Below are 20,773 nucleotides of genomic sequence, written 5' to 3'. Positions count from 1 at the left end.
CTGCAAAAGCATTGACAGTAACAAAAATCGTCAAAACGTTGTTGAGTGAATCAGGTTCTAAAACTGAACCTAATCCTTCATCCCATAATGATAATGATGAAACAAGGTTTTTTGCTTGATAGAAACAGTGTAAGCTAATGCATTCTTAATTACAGTCCGTTTTAGCTGTTTCCTCCTCCTGCAAAAGCATTGACAGTAACAATAATGGTCAAAACGTTGCACTGCAAAAAAGGCCACTCTAGAAATAAGCCAAATATTCCTAAATCTAGTCAAAGGATCTTGTATTGAGCAAAAAAATCTGCCAATGGGGTTAGACAATTTGACTATGTTAGAATTCTTAAAACTAGAAAAAAAGTCTAGCCACTGAAAAATCTTAATGTGTCTAGAATTTAAGCACTCAGCTTAATACAAGCAATTTATTTGAGACAGAGTAACTCAAAATGAGGAATTTAGGCTCTAAATTAGCTGACCATTAGAATGTATATCTTCAAATAAGTAGCAAAAATCTTAAAATAAGCCTTTTGTTAATTTATTTTAGCTGACTTTAAGAAATAATACCTTGAAGTAAGGTTAATAACTTGCCAAAAAAAAGTTTATGACAATATATTAAAACAGCACAATGAAACCAAGTTCGATAGTCTCAAATTAAGTCAACAGAAGCATCTTGTTTTAGCATTTACTTCTTTAATGCAGTTCTTTCTCACTCAACAACATGTGTTGCATCCATCAATCCCCTCACTGAGTCCAGGACCATCACACCAATACCAAGTACTTTGTTCTGAGGCTGGAATACCTGCATATTTTCAGTTAGAATAAAAATAAAACGTTTCAGCTGGAATACTGACAGCAACATATTTTTCCTCGAACAGAAACAATTTTCTCAGAGTAATGCACTTACTCATTAAAGGACGTCCAATGACATCAACAAACGCGGCTAACGAGTCTGACTCTCAAACTGAAAAGAAATGTTGGAGATAGTCAATCACTCAATGAAGGCCCTCCACTCGGCAATGGCTTTTTTGTAGGAAGCAGTTGAATCTTGGTCATGCAGGGAGTCCTGGAGAACCTCAGTTTGCAATACTGAGAGCATGGTGGAAATGAACTTTGGATAAGTGAGGTGCAGACAATAATAATACCCCAAAAGGTAAAGGAGGCCTTCATCAAACTTCTTCCTGTCAAAGGTGGTCACTGGTGTGTTTCCAATTGCAATCATGCAGTTATCCCCACAGACGAGCATAACTGGACAAGCCACGGGCCGCTTGCTCAAGTACGTGTCTGGGTTCTCTGAAGCCTAGATGACAAGAGCAGAAGTTTAGGAAATCACAAGTAACACAAACCTGCTCCTGGACTAAACAGATAAGTGCATATCGCTCAAAACCAACATGAAAACACATAGTAATGTTCCTTTTTGTATTTTTGTTGTTGTTAGTAAAATGAGCAAGGACATTAAAGGCGAATTATGGTTGTCCAACTTGTAGCTGTTTGTCAAAACGGATATTTTCTATGTTGAATAATTGTGATTTCAATAATGACCAAAATAATCATGTTTTTTTTTTCCATAATCAAGCAGCCCTAACATGGTGTGCATGAGTAACTGAAATTATATACTTCAAGTCTCACCGTAAGGACATGGAAAACCGCGTCGCTGCATGCGCCTAGCTTCTTCGGTGGCAAAGTGCTGGATGGAAAGAGCAGTGGCAGGGCTCTGAAAACAGCAGTGGCATGTTCCACTTTTTTGACAGAAAGCACAACACAAGGCAGTGTGAATAACCACTCATCATGAGATCTCAGAAATATATACGTGGACAAATCAAGGTATACAGTGATCTCACCTCCATCCAATGTTTTAGGGGGCTTCATCACTTTTTTCATCACCCCATAAAATTGGACCTTTGAAAAAAAGTCGTTCCATCTATTCCTCATTTCTGAGACGTAGTGGGCATTGTTTGGCTGTATTATCCTTTGCAACTCATCTAAGACCTGAAAGACATTAACAAAACAAAACCCAATGGTTATAACATAATGCCCTTTATTGTGACTATACAAATGTACAATAAGAAATAAAATCAACTGCTTTTCCAGTGCACAGTTGAGACACTACATATGAAAAAATAAGAATGGTTTTATATACATTGTAATTTGCTGTGTGGTGGTGAACATAAGAAATTGTTATTTTAAAAGGCCCCTTATGGCCCCAAATCTGTATCGAAAGCTATACAAAAAGGTAGAAACTTGATACGACGGGATTTACTTACATGATCCAAGTCTTTGAAACAAGAATAGGCCTCCAGAATCTTGCTGGGTCGGTCTTGCTCCTTTAGAGTGTCAGAGGTTATGAAGAGTCTTCTTGACTCAAACTCCAAGTTCAGCAAATGGGTTACTGAAGCTTTGTTTGGCTTGTTGGACCGGCACATCTGTTGCAGTGTCGTGTAGTGCCTTGCCTGGGTTTTCTGGCTGTCTAGGACGTCGCCCGAACCACCTGAAAGAATAAAAATAGAGGGTGGGGTTAGAGGGAAAAAGCAACATTAGATTTCTTAATTAAGTAGGAAGACGATAGCAGGTAACAGGACTCAGTCCTGGGATGACAAAAGTCAAAAGATTGACTAATACTTTTGCAAGGCAATTGCATTTCCCATGGACTATATTTTCTTTTGTTGGTAGATTTAGCATAGCAATCTCTCCCACACATCTCAAAATTAAAATGCATCACAACAAGTGTATTAAGTTAAAGATATAGACTCATAACTGTTATTCAGGTGTTGAACTGGGGTGCTGGCTCTGACTGGGGACTGCTGAAGAATGACCGTAGAAGCACTCGAATCCCCGTCGTAGTCACTCGTTGTCATTTCCTCGATTTCCTGCCGTTGTTTCTTTGCAGGAGGAACAGCCTTCTTTGGGCTTTTTACATTTGAAAGCCTCTTCATGAGCTTTTTGGCAACATACTCCTGCCAGGTAAAAACAGTAAACATTCAGACAATGTTTTCACAATCAAAAGGGGAGATAAAAAAATACATACCCAGTGTTGTACCATCGGATAATACTCCACCAACCGCTTTGCCATGGCATTGACCTCTGGTTTGGTGGGATATCTGGCATCTTCTGTAGCTCTTGCAATTGCGATCATATTACACATGGTGTTTCTTATGAGCCGGCAGAAGAGCTCCTTAGATAACTCCACAATGTTCTCAGTCCCCATCCGTTTCTGCTCAAAGTAGGCACGTCGCACCTGTTCAAGTTCACTGTCTGTGTAAACTATGAATTCCGGGCTGGACATAACCACAAACTTAGAAATTTTGGGCTCTTCTTGTGAAAGACTACTGCCTCCAGTCACTGATGGCAGTGGTAGTTCCGCAGCAGTCTCCACCTAAAATACATTTACATTTAGATATTTCATAGGATAACTTTCTGTCATAATATATTACCACACAATTAGTTTTGCTCTTTGGCCCATCCAAAATGTAAAGCCCAACGACACCCTTGTGCAATAGCACTAAACTGTTATATAACAGCAAATCTATGTACTTATTTCTGCAAAAGCCCTGAAAAAACAAAGATCAAGCTGAAGGACTTACACTATTGTTAAACTGACTAAACGTTTTGGCTAATACATTTTAAAATGAAAAGATTCATAAATTGATGGTGTCACATAGATGTATGGACGCACTTGGATGCACTGTAGGCCATACTACATTTGATCATAGCTTAAATTAATGTGCATAACATAGAACTGACCTTTTTATCTTTATTTACAGCAAGCCATATTGCCCGCCGCCTGTGAAAGTTTTCAGGACCAGGAAACAGATCGTTGATTTCATCTCGAGAGAGGGAAGGCAGTAAGTCTTCACCAATCCTGGCAGCTATAGAAAAATATACAGTTAGTGCCAAGATACTGAATACTGAGCTTTTCAATTATGGGCAAATTTGATTTGATTTTGCTCCAGTCAACATTTTCCCAGTGCTAACACAAAAATGTTTTTATATATGGTATATTTATTAAAGCTATATTAATATCAGAGTTGCTATTCGGTCCGGTAGATAACGACCGTTAAGACACCTGTACCGTATCTACACGATTCACGTACATTACCTATTTTGAGTTGAAATGCGGCGGTTTGGGCTCAATCGCCGTTTTGAAAACAAAATAGGTGACCTACATGAATCGTGTAGATTCGATGAGAAAATGTTTTTAGGGGGGGGGGTTACGTGTGAACAGGTGCTTAAGCGCATCCTGGACGAGCGCCGGACGATGTGAAAGATTTTAAATAATCAGGCCGGCCCGGACCCTCCGCACGCCGGGTGCAGCCGTTTCCTGCCGTGTCCCAGGTGGCTCTTCCCCCTCGCCGGTGCACCGCGTCGCTCCACCGAAAGTTGGTTCGAGCGGATTTAAATGAGCGGGCGCCCCTCGCTCCAGATAACGCATCTTATTGTAAAAAAATGCATCTCGAAATTAATCAGATTGATAGTTTAAAACACATGTGTCAAACTCACAGCCAAATCCGGCCCGCCAAGTCATTTTATGTGGCCCGCAAGTGCTTTTCACATACGTGAAACTCGCGGCCCGCCGGGTGACAGCCAGCGCGCACTATGTTACCGAAAGTATCGGTACCGGCAAGTACACAAATGTAAATACACATACTCGTATCGGTTTGGAAAAAAAATGGTATCGGGCCATCCCTAATAAGAATATCTTCAGCCATGCTAGCTAGCTAACATGGGTTTTAGCACACAGGCCAACATAGCAAGGTAGGTTCAAAAATAAAAACGAGTTTTAGGAAAAGATGATTTAATATATCTTACCTCTTAGTGTAGCAAGTGCAACCTCGTCCAGTTGATCCATTAGCTCAACCGCAATTCCTAAAACTCCTGCAGCAAACAAAATGTAGCTGCATTGGAAATCCAAAGACTGCCGTTAAACGCTGCGCGCCCAATTCTCTACACAATGGCGCGACCACATTTGGAATATACCATTTTCAGGGTAGGGCCAGGGGTGCGGTCGGCCGAAACAGCTTAAGTTTGCCCCGTTTTCCTAATAAAAATTATTTTTACTAAAATATAATCAATATTAAGCCCAATGTATGAGATCATTGATTAATGACTGGTTGCTGCTCTTATGAGACACATATTTATAGACACTTTCCCTTGATGAGTATATGTGATAAATCAAACAGGTCGCCCCAAGGGGACGCTACGCTTTGGCGTTACCCAGACCTGTGCGTGTTTGGGAAGTGGGAACAGGGTTGTTTATCTGCGTCAACAAGCCAGCTAGCTTAGCTAGCTAAACTAGAAAATCATGATTTGGCGTTGCGTTATCTGCTTTGTTTTTGTGGGTCTAACCCTCAAATCTTTATTGAGTCATATCAATTCGGCTCATAGTCGTAGTCCAGATTTCCGTGTCGTTTGTGGAATCGATGGTTGTAGCAAAGAATATCGTGTCTACAACTCACTTTGGTATCATATTCGAAGAAAACTCAAGGGGAGGAAGAAGGATGGACACCTCGAGACTGGACCGCACATCAGCGATGGATTTAAACACTAACAACGTGTGGGCATATAGGTAAATCACTATGCGTTACTTAAGTGAGCGGTTTTCAATTGGTGAGGCGCGCATTGCTCAATAATATGTAATTTTAATTTAATAATGATTCAATGCCGCCCCAAAGGCGTGCCAGCATACGGGGAATGCTTTACAAGTTTGACTCGTGGATGTTTTAACGTTAAGTGCTATAATATATTGCACTTAACACTGAAAAAGAGCAAGGTTATTTCCGGTGTTCTGTCGATCTATGCTACCTATCGGTTCTGCGCATGCACAATTGTGGTCTGATTCCCCGCCCATAAATCTATGCAACCTAGCAGGTCGGACATGCGGTAAAAACACTGAAATATTCAATAAATATACATTAATAGAATATCAAAATATGCTCCTTATCTCCTGACAGTGCACATGGAGTGAGTAGTGGTGCAATATATAATGATTGTGTTGGGGGAGCATTATTTGATAGGGTATATTTGTCTATCAGAATACGCCACCACTGAAATATTCAATAAAGTATCAAAATATTGTCAAATAAGCATATGATGTCAATACTGTTAGAGTTATGCCTCTATGGGATTCAGCCTGCCTGCACAATTCGAAATGGGAACACATAATAATTCATTATTTTGATAGGGAAGCGCGACTCGATAGACCCTACCATCGATTTGCGCTACGGTAGCATTTTTCGACAAGGCAGCATAGATCGACAGAACACCGGAACTAATGATTTACCAATGTTTTTGAAATACTGCCTTAAATGCATGATGTCAAAGTTGCAGTAGGCTATGGGCATATATGATGTGAGTTGTTGTAATGTTTGATCCAACCCTTTCCTCAGTTATTTTTAAAACCGATACCTTTCATTATTCTAATGTAGCAAAAGTATTTTGATGCACAAAGACTTTTATAAGTTTGGGCCCCTGCTCTTCTAATATTTTCATGTCCACAAATACAGGCCAACTAATGCAATGGTGGAAAACCGAGAGAGTCCAGCAGAAAATGTGGTGGATAACGTAGAGCGACCAACGGAGGATGCAATGGTGGAGAACAGAGAGCAACCCTGTCCTGATCCTGTCATCGGCGAGCATTTTGGGGCTTTTGACAATTCAGTGTCATTGTACTCTGGCTTTGACAACAGCAAACTCACCTCTCCACGGCACCCTACTATGTCCCAGACATGTGACTGTACTATACAAACAGCTTTGAACATACCAGATTTGCCAAGTGAGCCTGCAGATGGCCCCTCTAAATCACACCAATCTGAGGTATGCATGTAAATATTTTTCTTTAGCACACAATAACAATCTTTTCTAATGCTCCATGTATCTTCTTGTCATTTGATTTTTCTGGGTATATTGTTGTTGGTCATGGTCAGTAGTTCATATTTGATCTTGAACTGTAGTTGGCCCTAGCAGCCCCCTGCTCCCATACAATCTGCCAATACTGCGATTATAGCAGGTTCATTTCCTCACACATTTGACCAAAAGATGCTTGAACATATTAGACGCATCTGATTTGACTGTTCTTTTTTAAGGATGCCTCCTGCCAGGACATTCTGACCAGACAAGCTACTGCTATTGTGTTGAGTGCAAGAGAAAGACACCATCTTTCGCAGGTCTGTCCGCATGCAACATTAACATAATTTAGTCTTTGGTGATCCTCTGCAATCTCAAATCTGATCATTAAATAATATTTACATTTGTCTATCAACTGTCAAAGCCTGGAGTGCTCTTGCTATAAAGCTTACCTCTCAAAATTAATTATAGCCTCTCTCAAGGGTAGTTCATCTGCATTGATAATTTTTTCAGTTTTGCTGTGCATTTAGTCTGTTCCCTTTGCAGCTTCTTTTTACTGTAATACAACGGACATCTCTGTAATGTTTTATTTTTTAAACATGTGCATTTTCTTTTGCCCAACACAAATTAGATTTTGCATATTAAATTAGACATGTATTTGGCATTATGTTTAATTGCCCCATCATTCAATTGATGAGTGAATTGTTTCCCCTTTTTAAAAAATAAATATTGTAGTTTACGTTCCTCTAAAATTGCTCATTGAAAGGGTGGTGCAATATCTGGCCCTAAAGGCTAGTACAAAATGAAAATGTTTTACATTGGACTATTCTGATGTAATGTAATTTGCATCTGTCCTTTTGGCCCTGTTTTTCAGACTGGTGTGAATGATGTTGTGGCAGCAATGCAACAGTACCAAGCTTTGTTGGTGACCAATCTGAGGAGTCGGCTACAAAGAGTATTCCATCAACATCAGGGAAGTGAACTTGAAAAGGAGGCTCTGGCAGTATTTGACCAGTTGGAAGATCCGTTTGCCTCTGTTTCAACAACGTACAGGCAGGACTGTGTGATTAAGGATCATTTCCATTTTGTAGAGTCAGAGGAAGTTATTGTTGGGTATACTGCTTGCTTTCTTAAAAAAGGAGCAAAAAGAGTCCTCTCTACCAGACCCAAATGTTTTCACTATGTTCCTCTGATCAAAAGTCTGGAACAATTATTGTCCCATCCAAAAGTCCTGTCAATGATAGATGAGCCACAGAAATACAGAAGTGGCTATTTGTATGACATTACAGATGGTGAATTCGTGAAATCACACCCCTTATTTTCTGCCCGGCCCTCTGCCTTACAAATAATCCTTTACTCTGATGACATTGAACTTTGCAATCCGCTTGGGTCTCATGCTTCCAAGAATAAGTTGGTAATGTTTTACTATACACTTGGAAACATTAATCCAAAATATCGATCAAAACTGGCTTCGATTCGCCTACTCGCCATTGCAAGGAAGAGCCAACTGTCTGAATGTGGAGTTGATGCAATTTTGGGACGGCTTCAAGAGGACCTGGTAAGGCTTTATGAAGGTGTTAGAATTCAAATTGGGAATGGTGAACGTGAAATATATGGAGCATTATTTTCGATTTGTGGGGACACTTTAGCTCAGCATGAGCTTTGTGGTTTTAAAGAAGGTGTTGGTTTTGCTTTCAAGAAATGTAGGCAATGTGAATGTACATTTGAGGACATGCAATTGTATTTTGATGAGGATTACTTTGAAGAAAGAACAATAGAGAGACATATGCGGCAGTGTAGTGATATTGAGAAGGCCAATACGGAGTGTCTTAGAAACAGTTTAAAAACTACATTTGGGATCAACAGAAGGAGTAAACTAGTAGAATTCCCGGCTTTTAACTTGATCCAACAAACACCACAAGACATCATGCACGTAATACTGGAAGGCATTGCCCCATTAGAAATAAAGTGTGTGATGAAACACTTAGTACTTTTAGGGCAACTTGACTTGGATATTTTCAATGGTGCATTACTTGCATTTCCCTATTCTCCACATGATGTCAGAGATAAACCAAGCCCTATAAGCTACAGCACATTAGCATCCAATGACAATAAATTAAAGCAGTCCTCGGGCCAAATGCTTGTTCTTCTTAAAATTCTGCCATTTTTAATTGATGCAGTAAAAGGTAGTGAGTACCACACAGTCATTCTTGAGCTGATAGAGATAGTTCATATTTTGTTTGCTCCTGTTATTAGTGTACAGACTATCAACACATTAAAATCACTTATTGAACAGCACCTAAAACACATGAAGAACCTTTTCCCAGATAACAACATCACTCCAAAGCAACATTATTTGATTCATGTGCCATCTCAGATTAAGCAACTGGGACCAATGGTTCGTCATATGTGCATGAGATTTGAATCAAAGCATTGCTTTTTTAAACAGTGGGCTTCAAAACTAAACTTTAAAAATGTTTGCAAATCCTTAATAAGGCATAATCAAATGTATGAATGTTGTCAGAATGTAAGTAGTTCTGAACACCCCATTTTTTCAAATGATTGCACATTGGGACCAAAATCAGAAATAACAAACATGTCATACTTAAAAGAAAAAACAAGAGCCTTCCTTGGAAATGATGAGGTTAACCATGCTGTGTCTGTAAAATGGATTAATCTAAATGGCAACAAATACATACGGGAAAAGTCATTATTTGTGTGTGATGTTAATTCTGATCTGCCCGAATTTGGACTTTTAAGAAATATCTATGTGATCAATTCATCATTGTACTGTTTTGAGTTCATGCCGTACAACACCATTTGTTATGATAGAGATTATATGGCATATCAAATCGAGATCCCAAACTTAGCGCAAGCAACGGAGCTTGTATCTGTTGATAACCTTGTAGATTTCACTCCATATTACAGCTTTACTCACAAGGATATAGTCTATGTCCCAATGAAATATTACCTCAGGGATGTGATTGAGCTGCACAAAGCCTCATCTGATGCATTGTAAAAGGCACTGTTATTCTGTCATTACAACAGCTGTTGCTCAGATATACTTGAAAAGTTAGACATTTTATGTTTTTGGCTGTATTTGGCTGTTGAATACAATTGTTCTTAATCAAACTGCATACTTTCATGTTTGAAATAAATTGCTGTCATTTCCTAAGATTCTTAAATTGAGAAGTTGTGGAAGTGGTCTCAATCTTAAAATAAGGACGATAATCGTATTGCTGGAATATTTAGCAAAATATGTCCACACCTAGTTAAATTTAACTTGATATTAGTTGGTAAATCTTATTAAGAAAAATTAAGATATATTTCATCAAAATAAGACAATTTTTCTGATGTGAAAAATGCTTGGCAAGATTCTTATTCTTTTTAGACTAATAATAAGAAAGAAAATCTAGATGCAAGGCTTTTTTACTTTCTTAAAAATCAGTTTTTTCAGTGTGTTAAGTGAATCAGGTTCTAAATCTAAACCAAATCCTTCATACCATAATGATAATGATGAAAAAAGAATTGGCTTGATAGACACAGTGTAAGCTAATGCATTCTTCAATAGAGTCCGTTTTAGCTGTTTCCTCCTTCTGCAAAAGCTTTGACAGTAACAAAAATCGTCAAAACGTTGTTGAGTGAATCAGGTTCTAAAACTTTACCTAATCCTTCATACCATGATGATGAGGAAAAAGGCAATTTGCCTATAAGAAACAGTGTAAATTTTAAAGCATTCTTCATACAGTCTGTTTTAGCTGTTTTCTCCTTCTGCAAAAGCATTGACAGTAACAATAATGGTCAAAACGTTGTTGAGTGAATCAGGTTCTAAAACTGAACCTAATCCTTCATCCCATAATGATAATGATGAAACAAGGTTTTTTGCTTGATAGACACAGTGTAAGCTAAAGCATTCCTCTTACAGTCTGTTTTAGCTGTTTTCTCCTTCTGCAAAAGCTTTGACTGTAACAAAAATGGTCAAAACGTTGTTGAGTGAATCAGGTTCTAAAACTGAACCTAATCCTTCATACCATAATGATAATGATGAAACAAGGTAATTGGCTTGATAGAAACAGTGTAAGCTAATGCATTCTTAATTACAGTCCGTTTTAGCTGTTTCCTCCTTCTGCAAAAGCTTTGAAAGTAACAAAAATCGTCAAAACGTTGTTGAGTGAATCAGGTTCTAAAACTGAACCTAATCCTTCATACCATAATGATAATGATGAAACAAGGTAATTGGCTTGATAGAAACAGTGTAAGCTAATGCATTCTTAATTACAGTCCGTTTTAGCTGTTTTCTCCTTCTGCAAAAGCATTGACAGTAACAATAATGGTCAAAACGTTGTTGAGTGAATCAGGTTCTAAAACTGAACCTAATCCTTCATCCCATAATGATAATGATGAAACAAGGTTTTTTGCTTGATAGACACAGTGTAAGCTAAAGCATTCCTCTTACAGTCTGTTTTAGCTGTTTTCTCCTTCTGCTAAAGCTTTGAAAGTAACAAAAATCGTCAAAACGTAGTTGAGTGAATAAGGTTCTAAAACTATCCTAATCCTTCATACCAAAATTATGAGGAAAAAAGGTAATTTGCCTATAAGAAACAGTGTAAAAGAAAATCATTCCTCTTACAGAACGTTTTAGCTGTTTACTCCTTCTACAAAAGCATTGACAGTAACAATAATGGTCAAAACGTTGTTGAGTGAATCAGGTTCTAAATCTAAACCAAATCCTTCATACCATAATGATAATGATGAAAAAAGAATTGGCTTGATAGACACAGTGTAAGCTAATGCATTCTTCAATAGAGTCCGTTTTAGCTGTTTCCTCCTTCTGCAAAAGCTTTGACAGTAACAAAAATCGTCAAAACGTTGTTGAGTGAATCAGGTTCTAAAACTGAACCTAATCCTTCATCCCATAATGATAATGATGAAACAAGGTTTTTTGCTTGATAGAAACAGTGTAAGCTAAAGCATTCCTCTTACAGTCTGTTTTAGCTGTTTTCTCCTCCTGCAAAAGCATTGACAGTAACAATAATGGTCAAAACGTTGTTGAGTGAATAAGGTTCTAAAACTATCCTAATCCTTCATACCAAAATTATGAGGAAAAAAGGTAATTTGCCTATAAGAAACAGTGTAAAAGAAAATCATTCCTCTTACAGAACGTTTTAGCTGTTTACTCCTTCTACAAAAGCATTGACAGTAACAATAATGGTCAAAACGTTGTTGAGTGAATCAGGTTCTAAATCTAAACCAAATCTTTCATACCATAATGATAATGATGAAAAAAGAATTGGCTTGATAGACACAGTGTAAGCTAATGCATTCTTCAATAGAGTCCGTTTTAGCTGTTTCCTCCTTCTGCAAAAGCTTTGACAGTAACAAAAATCGTCAAAACGTTGTTGAGTGAATCAGGTTCTAAAACTTTACCTAATCCTTCATACCATGATGATGAGGAAAAAGGCATTTGCCTATAAGAAACAGTGTAAATTTTAAAGCATTCTTCATACAGTCTGTTTTAGCTGTTTTCTCCTTCTGCAAAAGCATTGACAGTAACAATAATGGTCAAAACGTTGTTGAGTCAATCAAGTTCTAAAACTGAACCTATTCCTCATCCCATAATGATAATGATGAAACAAGGTTTTTTGCTTGATAGAAACAGTGTAAGCTAAAGCATTCCTCTTACAGTCTGTTTTAGCTGTTTTCTCCTTCTGCTAAAGCTTTGAAAGTAACAAAAATCGTCAAAACGTAGTTGAGTGAATCAAGTTCTAAAACTGAACCTATTCCTCATCCCATAATGATAATGATGAAACAAGGTTTTTTGCTTGATAGAAACAGTGTAAGCTAATGCATTCTTCATTAGAGTCCGTTTTAGCTGTTTCCTCCTTCTGCAAAAGCTTTGAAAGTAACAAAAATCGTCAAAACGTTGTTGAGTGAATAAGGTTCTAAAACTATCCTAATCCTTCATACCAAAATGATGAGGAAAAAAGGTAATTTGCCTATAAGAAACAGTGTAAAAGAAAATCATTCCTCTTACAGAACGTTTTAGCTGTTTACTCCTTCTACAAAAGCATTGACAGTAACAATAATGGTCAAAACGTTGTTGAGTGAATCAAGTTCTAAAACTGAACCTAATCCTTCATCCCATAATGATAATGATGAAACAAGGTTTTTTGCTTAATAGAAACAGTGTAAGCTAATGCATTCTTAATTACAGTCCGTTTTAGCTGTTTCCTCCTTCTGCAAAAGCTTTGAAAGTAACAAAAATCGTCAAAACGTTGTTGAGTGAATCAGGTTCTAAAACTGAACCTAATCCTTCATCCCATAATGATAATGATGAAACAAGGTTTTTTGCTTGATAGAAACAGTGTAAGCTAATGCATTCTTAATTACAGTCCGTTTTAGCTGTTTCCTCCTCCTGCAAAAGCATTGACAGTAACAATAATGGTCAAAACGTTGTTAAGTGAATCAGGTTCTAAATCTAAACCAAATCCTTCATACCATAATGATAATGATGAAAAAAGAATTGGCTTGATACACACAGTGTAAGCTAATGCATTCTTCAATAGAGTCCGTTTTAGCTGTTTCCTCCTTCTGCAAAAGCTTTGACAGTAACAAAAATCGTCAAAACGTTGTTGAGTGAATCAGGTTCTAAAACTTTACCTAATCCTTCATACCATGATGATGAGGAAAAAGGCAATTTGCCTATAAGAAACAGTGTAAATTTTAAAGCATTCTTCATACAGTCTGTTTTAGCTGTTTTCTCCTTCTGCAAAAGCATTGACAGTAACAAAAATCGTCAAAACGTTGTTGAGTGAATCAGGTTCTAAAACTGAACCTAATCCTTCATCCCATAATGATAATGATGAAACAAGGTTTTTTGCTTGATAGAAACAGTGTAAGCTAATGCATTCTTAATTACAGTCCGTTTTAGCTGTTTCCTCCTCCTGCAAAAGCATTGACAGTAACAATAATGGTCAAAACGTTGTTAAGTGAATCAGGTTCTAAATCTAAACCAAATCCTTCATACCATAATGATAATGATGAAAAAAGAATTGGCTTGATAGACACAGTGTAAGCTAATGCATTCTTCAATAGAGTCCGTTTTAGCTGTTTCCTCCTTCTGCAAAAGCTTTGACAGTAACAAAAATCGTCAAAACGTTGTTGAGTGAATCAGGTTCTAAAACTTTACCTAATCCTTCATACCATGATGATGAGGAAAAAGGCAATTTGCCTATAAGAAACAGTGTAAATTTTAAAGCATTCTTCATACAGTCTGTTTTAGCTGTTTTCTCCTTCTGCAAAAGCATTGACAGTAACAATAATGGTCAAAACGTTGTTGAGTGAATCAGGTTCTAAAACTGAACCTAATCCTTCATCCCATAATGATAATGATGAAACAAGGTTTTTTGCTTGATAGACACAGTGTAAGCTAAAGCATTCCTCTTACAGTCTGTTTTAGCTGTTTTCTCCTTCTGCAAAAGCTTTGACTGTAACAAAAATGGTCAAAACGTTGTTGAGTGAATCAGGTTCTAAAACTGAACCTAATCCTTCATACCATAATGATAATGATGAAACAAGGTAATTGGCTTGATAGAAACAGTGTAAGCTAATGCATTCTTAATTACAGTCCGTTTTAGCTGTTTCCTCCTTCTGCAAAAGCTTTGAAAGTAACAAAAATCGTCAAAACGTTGTTGAGTGAATCAGGTTCTAAAACTGAACCTAATCCTTCATACCATAATGATAATGATGAAACAAGGTAATTGGCTTGATAGAAACAGTGTAAGCTAATGCATTCTTAATTACAGTCCGTTTTAGCTGTTTTCTCCTTCTGCAAAAGCATTGACAGTAACAATAATGGTCAAAACGTTGTTGAGTGAATCAGGTTCTAAAACTGAACCTAATCCTTCATCCCATAATGATAATGATGAAACAAGGTTTTTTGCTTGATAGACACAGTGTAAGCTAAAGCATTCCTCTTACAGTCTGTTTTAGCTGTTTTCTCCTTCTGCTAAAGCTTTGAAAGTAACAAAAATCGTCAAAACGTAGTTGAGTGAATCAAGTTCTAAAACTGAACCTATTCCTCATCCCATAATGATAATGATGAAACAAGGTTTTTTGCTTGATAGAAACAGTGTAAGCTAATGCATTCTTCATTAGAGTCCGTTTTAGCTGTTTCCTCCTTCTGCAAAAGCTTTGAAAGTAACAAAAATCGTCAAAACGTTGTTGAGTGAATAAGGTTCTAAAACTATCCTAATCCTTCATACCAAAATGATGAGGAAAAAAGGTAATTTGCCTATAAGAAACAGTGTAAAAGAAAATCATTCCTCTTACAGAACGTTTTAGCTGTTTACTCCTTCTACAAAAGCATTGACAGTAACAATAATGGTCAAAACGTTGTTGAGTGAATCAAGTTCTAAAACTGAACCTAATCCTTCATCCCATAATGATAATGATGAAACAAGGTTTTTTGCTTAATAGAAACAGTGTAAGCTAATGCATTCTTAATTACAGTCCGTTTTAGCTGTTTCCTCCTTCTGCAAAAGCTTTGAAAGTAACAAAAATCGTCAAAACGTTGTTGAGTGAATCAGGTTCTAAAACTGAACCTAATCCTTCATCCCATAATGATAATGATGAAACAAGGTTTTTTGCTTGATAGAAACAGTGTAAGCTAATGCATTCTTAATTACAGTCCGTTTTAGCTGTTTCCTCCTCCTGCAAAAGCATTGACAGTAACAATAATGGTCAAAACGTTGTTAAGTGAATCAGGTTCTAAATCTAAACCAAATCCTTCATACCATAATGATAATGATGAAAAAAGAATTGGCTTGATACACACAGTGTAAGCTAATGCATTCTTCAATAGAGTCCGTTTTAGCTGTTTCCTCCTTCTGCAAAAGCTTTGACAGTAACAAAAATCGTCAAAACGTTGTTGAGTGAATCAGGTTCTAAAACTTTACCTAATCCTTCATACCATGATGATGAGGAAAAAGGCAATTTGCCTATAAGAAACAGTGTAAATTTTAAAGCATTCTTCATACAGTCTGTTTTAGCTGTTTTCTCCTTCTGCAAAAGCATTGACAGTAACAAAAATCGTCAAAACGTTGTTGAGTGAATCAGGTTCTAAAACTGAACCTAATCCTTCATCCCATAATGATAATGATGAAACAAGGTTTTTTGCTTGATAGAAACAGTGTAAGCTAATGCATTCTTAATTACAGTCCGTTTTAGCTGTTTCCTCCTCCTGCAAAAGCATTGACAGTAACAATAATGGTCAAAACGTTGTTAAGTGAATCAGGTTCTAAATCTAAACCAAATCCTTCATACCATAATGATAATGATGAAAAAAGAATTGGCTTGATAGACACAGTGTAAGCTAATGCATTCTTCAATAGAGTCCGTTTTAGCTGTTTCCTCCTTCTGCAAAAGCTTTGACAGTAACAAAAATCGTCAAAACGTTGTTGAGTGAATCAGGTTCTAAAACTTTACCTAATCCTTCATACCATGATGATGAGGAAAAAGGCAATTTGCCTATAAGAAACAGTGTAAATTTTAAAGCATTCTTCATACAGTCTGTTTTAGCTGTTTTCTCCTTCTGCAAAAGCATTGACAGTAACAATAATGGTCAAAACGTTGTTGAGTGAATCAGGTTCTAAAACTGAACCTAATCCTTCATCCCATAATGATAATGATGAAACAAGGTTTTTTGCTTGATAGACACAGTGTAAGCTAAAGCATTCCTCTTACAGTCTGTTTTAGCTGTTTTCTCCTTCTGCAAAAGCTTTGACTGTAACAAAAATGGTCAAAACGTTGTTGAGTGAATCAGGTTCTAAAACTGAACCTAATCCTTCATACCATAATGATAATGATGAAACAAGGTAATTGGCTTGATAGAAACAGTGTAAGCTAATGCATTCTTAATTACAGTCCGTTTTAGCTGTTTCCTCCTTCTGCAAAAGCTTTGAAAGTAACAAAAATCGTCAAAACGTTGTTGAGTGAATCAGGTTCTAAAACTGAACCTAATCCTTCATACCATAATGATAATGATGAAACAAGGTAATTGGCTTGATAGAAACAGTGTAAGCTAATGCATTCTTAATTACAGTCCGTTTTAGCTGTTTTCTCCTTCTGCAAAAGCATTGACAGTAACAATAATGGTCAAAACGTTGTTGAGTGAATCAGGTTCTAAAACTGAACCTAATCCTTCATCCCATAATGATAATGATGAAACAAGGTTTTTTGCTTGATAGACACAGTGTAAGCTAAAGCATTCCTCTTACAGTCTGTTTTAGCTGTTTTCTCCTTCTGCTAAAGCTTTGAAAGTAACAAAAATCGTCAAAACGTAGTTGAGTGAATAAGGTTCTAAAACTATCCTAATCCTTCATACCAAAATTATGAGGAAAAAAGGTAATTTGCCTATAAGAAACAGTGTAAAAGAAAATCATTCCTCTTACAGAACGTTTTAGCTGTTTACTCCTTCTACAAAAGCATTGACAGTAACAATAATGGTCAAAACGTTGTTGAGTGAATCAGGTTCTAAATCTAAACCAAATCCTTCATACCATAATGATAATGATGAAAAAAGAATTGGCTTGATAGACACAGTGTAAGCTAATGCATTCTTCAATAGAGTCCGTTTTAGCTGTTTCCTCCTTCTGCAAAAGCTTTGACAGTAACAAAAATCGTCAAAACGTTGTTGAGTGAATCAGGTTCTAAAACTGAACCTAATCCTTCATCCCATAATGATAATGATGAAACAAGGTTTTTTGCTTGATAGAAACAGTGTAAGCTAAAGCATTCCTCTTACAGTCTGTTTTAGCTGTTTTCTCCTCCTGCAAAAGCATTGACAGTAACAATAATGGTCAAAACGTTGTTGAGTGAATAAGGTTCTAAAACTATCCTAATCCTTCATACCAAAATTATGAGGAAAAAAGGTAATTTGCCTATAAGAAACAGTGTAAAAGAAAATCATTCCTCTTACAGAACGTTTTAGCTGTTTACTCCTTCTACAAAAGCATTGACAGTAACAATAATGGTCAAAACGTTGTTGAGTGAATCAGGTTCTAAATCTAAACCAAATCTTTCATACCATAATGATAATGATGAAAAAAGAATTGGCTTGATAGACACAGTGTAAGCTAATGCATTCTTCAATAGAGTCCGTTTTAGCTGTTTCCTCCTCCTGCAAAAGCTTTGACAGTAACAAAAATCGTCAAAACGTTGTTGAGTGAATCAGGTTCTAAAACTTTACCTAATCCTTCATACCATGATGATGAGGAAAAAGGCATTTGCCTATAAGAAACAGTGTAAATTTTAAAGCATTCTTCATACAGTCTGTTTTAGCTGTTTTCTCCTTCTGCAAAAGCATTGACAGTAACAATAATGGTCAAAACGTTGTTGAGTCAATCAAGTTCTAAAACTGAACCTATTCCTCATCCCATAATGATAATGATGAAACAAGGTTTTTTGCTTGATAGAAACAGTGTAAGCTAAAGCATTCCTCTTACAGTCTGTTTTAGCTGTTTTCTCCTTCTGCTAAAGCTTTGAAAGTAACAAAAATCGTCAAAACGTAGTTGAGTGAATCAAGTTCTAAAACTGAACCTATTCCTCATCCCATAATGATAATGATGAAACAAGGTTTTTTGCTTGATAGAAACAGTGTAAGCTAATGCATTCTTCATTAGAGTCCGTTTTAGCTGTTTCCTCCTTCTGCAAAAGCTTTGAAAGTAACAAAAATCGTCAAAACGTTGTTGAGTGAATAAGGTTCTAAAACTATCCTAATCCTTCATACCAAAATGATGAGGAAAAAAGGTAATTTGCCTATAAGAAACAGTGTAAAAGAAAATCATTCCTCTTACAGAACGTTTTAGCTGTTTACTCCTTCTACAAAAGCATTGACAGTAACAATAATGGTCAAAACGTTGTTGAGTGAATCAAGTTCTAAAACTGAACCTAATCCTTCATCCCATAATGATAATGATGAAACAAGGTTTTTTGCTTAATAGAAACAGTGTAAGCTAATGCATTCTTAATTACAGTCCGTTTTAGCTGTTTCCTCCTTCTGCAAAAGCTTTGAAAGTAACAAAAATCGTCAAAACGTTGTTGAGTGAATCAGGTTCTAAAACTGAACCTAATCCTTCATCCCATAATGATAATGATGAAACAAGGTTTTTTGCTTGATAGAAACAGTGTAAGCTAATGCATTCTTAATTACAGTCTGTTTTAGCTGTTTCCTCCTCCTGCAAAAGCATTGACAGTAACAATAATGGTCAAAACGTTGTTAAGTGAATCAGGTTCTAAATCTAAACCAAATCCTTCATACCATAATGATAATGATGAAAAAAGAATTGGCTTGATAGACACAGTGTAAGCTAATGCATTCTTCAATAGAGTCCGTTTTAGCTGTTTCCTCCTTCTGCAAAAGCTTTGACAGTAACAAAAATCGTCAAAACGTTGTTGAGTGAATCAGGTTCTAAAACTTTACCTAATCCTTCATACCATGATGATGAGGAAAAAGGCAATTTGCCTATAAGAAACAGTGTAAATTTTAAAGCATTCTTCATACAGTCTGTTTTAGCTGTTTTCTCCTTCTGCAAAAGCATTGACAGTAACAAAAATCGTCAAAACGTTGTTGAGTGAATCAGGTTCTAAAACTGAACCTAATCCTTCATCCCATAATGATAATGATGAAACAAGGTTTTTTGCTTGATAGAAACAGTGTAAGCTAATGCATTCTTAATTACAGTCCGTTTTAGCTGTTTCCTCCTCCTGCAAAAGCATTGACAGTAACAATAATGGTCAAAACGTTGTTAAGTGAATCAGGTTCTAAATCTAAACCAAATCCTTCATACCATAATGATAATGATGAAAAAAGAATTGGCTTGATAGACACAGTGTAAGCTAATGCATTCTTCAATAGAGTCCGTTTTAGCTGTTTCCTCCTTCTGCAAAAGCTTTGACAGTAACAAAAATCGTCAAAACGTTGTTGAGTGAATCAGGTTCTAAAACTTTACCTAATCCTTCATACCATGATGATGAGGAAAAAGGCAATTTGCCTATAAGAAACAGTGTAAATTTTAAAGCATTCTTCATACAGTCTGTTTTAGCTGTTTTCTCCTTCTGCAAAAGCATTGACAGTAACAATAATGGTCAAAACGTTGTTGAGTGAATCAGGTTCTAAAACTGAACCTAATCCTTCATCCCATAATGATAATGATGAAACAAGGTTTTTTGCTTGATAGACACAGTGTAAGCTAAAGCATTCCTCTTACAGTCTGTTTTAGCTGTTTTCTCCTTCTGCAAAAGCTTTGACTGTAACAAAAATGGTCAAAACGTTGTTGAGTGAATCAGGTTCTAAAACTGAACCTAATCCTTCATACCATAATGATAATGATGAAACAAGGTAATTGGCTTGATAGAAACAGTGTAAGCTAATGCATTCTTAATTACAGTCCGTTTTAGCTGTTTTCTCCTTCTGCAAAAGCATTGACAGTAACAATAATGGTCAAAACGTTGTTGAGTGAATCAGGTTCTAAAACTGAACCTAATCCTTCATCCCATAATGATAATGATGAAACAAGGTTTTTTGCTTGATAGACACAGTGTAAGCTAAAGCATTCCTCTTACAGTCTGTTTTAGCTGTTTTCTCCTTCTGCTAAAGCTTTGAAAGTAACAAAAATCGTCAAAACGTAGTTGAGTGAATCAAGTTCTAAAACTGAACCTATTCCTCATCCCATAATGATAATGATGAAACAAGGTTTTTTGCTTGATAGAAACAGTGTAAGCTAATGCATTCTTCATTAGAGTCCGTTTTAGCTGTTTCCTCCTTCTGCAAAAGCTTTGAAAGTAACAAAAATCGTCAAAACGTTGTTGAGTGAATAAGGTTCTAAAACTATCCTAATCCTTCATACCAAAATGATGAGGAAAAAAGGTAATTTGCCTATAA

At 36.5% G+C, this 20,773-nt stretch overlaps 1 protein-coding gene across 2 annotated transcripts; it reads right to left on the bottom strand.

The window, feature by feature from the left end:
* Positions 1 to 533: 533 nt before the first annotated feature.
* Positions 534 to 5,526, bottom strand: LOC134131248 (uncharacterized). Of its 2 annotated transcripts, XM_062563028.1 has the most exons (7): positions 3,733 to 5,526; positions 3,017 to 3,364; positions 2,747 to 2,945; positions 2,256 to 2,479; positions 1,833 to 1,980; positions 1,621 to 1,730; positions 534 to 1,291 (listed from the first exon to the last, which is right to left on the bottom strand). In XM_062563028.1, exons 2-7 carry the CDS (start codon positions 3,272 to 3,274, stop codon positions 983 to 985), a joined length of 1,248 nt encoding a protein of 415 aa, XP_062419012.1. In that variant the 5' UTR covers positions 3,275 to 3,364; positions 3,733 to 5,526; the 3' UTR covers positions 534 to 982. The 2 variants fall into 2 exon arrangements, with proteins under 2 accessions (XP_062419012.1, XP_062419011.1); XM_062563027.1 differs by having other exon boundaries at positions 3,017 to 5,526.
* Positions 5,527 to 20,773: the final 15,247 nt, after the last annotated feature.

This window comes from Pungitius pungitius, chromosome 6 (assembly GCF_949316345.1).
Source record: "Pungitius pungitius chromosome 6, fPunPun2.1, whole genome shotgun sequence".
Taxonomy (NCBI): Eukaryota; Metazoa; Chordata; class Actinopteri; order Perciformes; family Gasterosteidae; genus Pungitius; species Pungitius pungitius.
Note: the sequence above shows the minus strand (reverse complement) of the source record. Positions and strands in the feature narration are given on the sequence as shown.

Excerpts from the sequence above, each read along its gene's own strand:
- LOC134131248 (XM_062563027.1), bottom strand. The coding sequence starts at position 3,274 with ATGTCCAGCCCGGAATTCATAGTTTACACAGACAGTGAACTTGAACAG. Across the intron at positions 1,981-2,255 it reads GTTTCAAAGACTTGGATCAT|GTCTTAGATGAGTTGCAAAG; the intron begins GTAAGTAAATCC and ends AATGTCTTTCAG. Across the intron at positions 1,731-1,832 it reads CCCTAAAACATTGGATGGAG|TGGAACATGCCACTGCTGTT; the intron begins GTGAGATCACTG and ends CTGTCAAAAAAG.